The sequence below is a fragment of the Anopheles stephensi genome (assembly GCF_013141755.1).
Source record: "Anopheles stephensi strain Indian chromosome Y unlocalized genomic scaffold, UCI_ANSTEP_V1.0 chrY23, whole genome shotgun sequence".
Classification (NCBI taxonomy): Eukaryota; Metazoa; Arthropoda; class Insecta; order Diptera; family Culicidae; genus Anopheles; species Anopheles stephensi.
This window is the reverse complement of record NW_023404995.1, coordinates 5,154-7,845: the sequence shown is the minus strand read 5'-3', so window position 1 is coordinate 7,845 and position 2,692 is coordinate 5,154. Positions and strand designations below refer to the sequence as shown.

Sequence of the window (2,692 nt, the reverse complement as noted above, 5' to 3'; positions counted from 1 at the left end):
AAGAGTAGCATCACATTACGCGAACACTACGGCCATGTGCGAATATATATGGAAAACTGAACGGACGTTGGACGCACGTAGGCATCAACTCATGGTTCACGCACGGAAGTGGCGTAGACAAGGCAGTCATGTTTCACCTGTGGAATCTGACAAATGCGACGAATAGGCGGCACCGGACGATAGTGCGTGGGTTTGATTTTCAGAAATGGAAGTTGACTCTCGACACCGGATGAAGACTTCGTGGAAGCGTTTACCAGCAACACCGGATGGCAACAGATGACGACGTTAGGCTGATACTAATCAGGTCTGACGAGCTGATGATGGAGCAACCGGCCGTGAGCGAGACTATCAATGGGGGTACGTACGCGAAACACAAAAACCCCGAACGAATGCTTCAGTCGGTCGAACGGCTTACGCAGGAGCTGGTGTCCCAGTTGGAAGAACGGCACGTGCGTACTAACCCGGAGGAATGCAGTTCGATCGTTACCGGCGTACAGTTCAAGATAGGCGAAAAGGTAACGACAACCACGACAATGACCGCGGTTGTGACGGCAACGGCGACGGCAACGACGACGACGACGGTGGCGACGAGTCGGGTAATCAAGCCTGTGCGCGTCGTATCCAATCCCGGCTCACCGAGGACGCGAAAGTTACAGCGTGAATCTTCCATCAACAAAGAGGCGGATGAGTCCAAGGTAAATGGCATGCTAGTGCTACCAACGCCGGCTGAATTGTTACACTTTATATAAACGCTAACACCCTGTAATATCTGTATATCAGTCTCTGGAGCTTTACTAGTACGATTCGATTTATTATGTTGTTCGAATATCTGCAAAAGGAGAATTTCCAGGTTCTAGTATCCCTACACAGGTTCTGCCATCAATTTCGATTGTATAAATGCTAGTTTTAGCTTGTTATTTACTACTTACTTACTTACTCGGCTTGGGGCAAAAATCCTAAAAGCACTTTACGGGTTGGGTCGTCAAGTGTCATTCTCATGGCATGACCAGCCCACCGCAGCCTGGCGAGTCTGATCCGCTCCCCAATGGTGAGATCATCGTACAGCTCGTATAGCATCTTCCTCTCGAACGCGGCTCAGAGGTTTCGTCAGTTTTGGACAGAGTCCATATCTCAGAGTCGTATGTGAGTACTGGGACTATAAATGCTCGGTACAGTCCCAGCTTCATCCGTCGCAACAGGTATTTAGAGTGGAGAAGTTTCTTCAGGCTGTAGTATGACCGGTTGGCAGCCAGTACCCTTGCGCGTAACTCAATATCAATGTGGTTGTCGGTGGATCTGGACTGACTTATACAAGATGGTTCCCGAAGCTTCCACCTCCGATTGCTCTCTCTAGCGCCAGATAGAAGTGAAGGCAGGCAAGCCCATCTCCCTGGCGCAAGCAAATCTCTCCTGGTGGTAGCAAAGAGCCCTGAGAGTTTTTCCATCCACCTTCGCCTGGCATGTGATGTTGGCCATTGTCATACTTACAAGCCTGGTAAGCTTGGCCGGCATTCCAAAAGTGCTTATTGCGGCGAGAGGTTTACCCTGTAAGTGGTTGATTTTCCGTTTGGAAATCCTCTCTGGTAGTGTCCATCTAGTTTTAGCTATCCGGTAGAAACAGAACAGTCTCACCTTTAGTTGCAGATTGAAATGTTTTGCTTTCCTTTCGTAAATCCTTCTAAATTGAGGCTGTCTCTGCTCGTCTATAGTTGAAAGATAGGTTGGAAAGATTTCAGGAACTTATGCGAAATTATAAGGGTTATCTAACTGATTAAAAGTCAGGATTTGTGTAATTTTTACACACTTATAATTGGTTTGTTTTCATTTAGAAACCTTTGACTTACATGTTGTTTTAAACCTATTTTCCTTAATGTTACTGTAATACTTACTTTTAGCTTTTTTTCGATACTATAATTTCTTTCGAATCGTAAGGACACAGCTTTTTGGCTAAAAAAGATTGTTGAAGACCAGGGAAATCTTCTAAAAATCAAGACTCACTCTATAGAAACTACACCCACACACACGCACGCGAAAGTATTTAATCTGATTGTATTTATGAATTCATTAATTTTTTTTTATTTTTTAGGTTAAACCCATAAAAAGCCAAGATGTTGAAAAGCTGTGAAGAAAGAGCAACAGACCAAAATCGCCAAACCGGTAGTGGGAAACCGTTACGAAGGTTTCCCGCGTTCGGCAACCAGTAGTGCCAAAGGGTGGCTCCATTATTACCAGCAGAACACCGGCAAAACCTTCCATCGGCAGTCCCATCCATCGTCCGGTTGCGAAAACCACTTCGCCACAAAACCGTACGCTCAACGTTCGGCGACGAAAAAGCTTCAACGTGACGCCACCCGGCAGCAAGCAGAAGCTCAAACCACCAACCGGGATGGTAAACCGGTGTCGAAAATCCCACTACCGAAGGGTGAGAAAACTAACACACCACCGAGTCGTATTCCACCGCCGAAGCGGACCACACTCCAGGCGGGAAAGCAGTCATCCAAGCTCGGTGCATTGAAAACGTCTCCTGATGGTGCCCTTAAGAAGTAACGGCGCATAGCTAGCTTCCTTTTCTCTGTCGCTCTCTTTCGCGTAATCTTAGCTAGCTTATCTCATGGATGGTAGCAATTGAAACAAATACTTTACTATCTTACACACGTGCCCGGCTTGCTTAATAGAAGGCGATACCGTTTGC

The 2,692-nt window shown here is 46.5% G+C and overlaps 1 protein-coding gene across 1 annotated transcript; it reads left to right on the top strand.

The window, feature by feature from the left end:
- Nucleotides 1-320: 320 nt before the first annotated feature.
- On the top strand, nucleotides 321-2,125 carry LOC118515173. Its single transcript, XM_036061877.1, has 2 exons — nucleotides 321-695; nucleotides 2,087-2,125. Exons 1-2 carry the CDS (start codon nucleotides 321-323, stop codon nucleotides 2,123-2,125), a joined length of 414 nt encoding a protein of 137 aa, XP_035917770.1.
- Nucleotides 2,126-2,692: the final 567 nt, after the last annotated feature.

Coding starts and splice junctions, on each gene's coding strand:
- LOC118515173 (XM_036061877.1), top strand. CDS start 321: ATGGAGCAACCGGCCGTGAGCGAGACTATCAATGGGGGTACGTACGCG. Junction 696..2,086: donor AAGAGGCGGATGAGTCCAAG/GTAAATGGCATG, acceptor TTTATTTTTTAG/GTTAAACCCATAAAAAGCCA.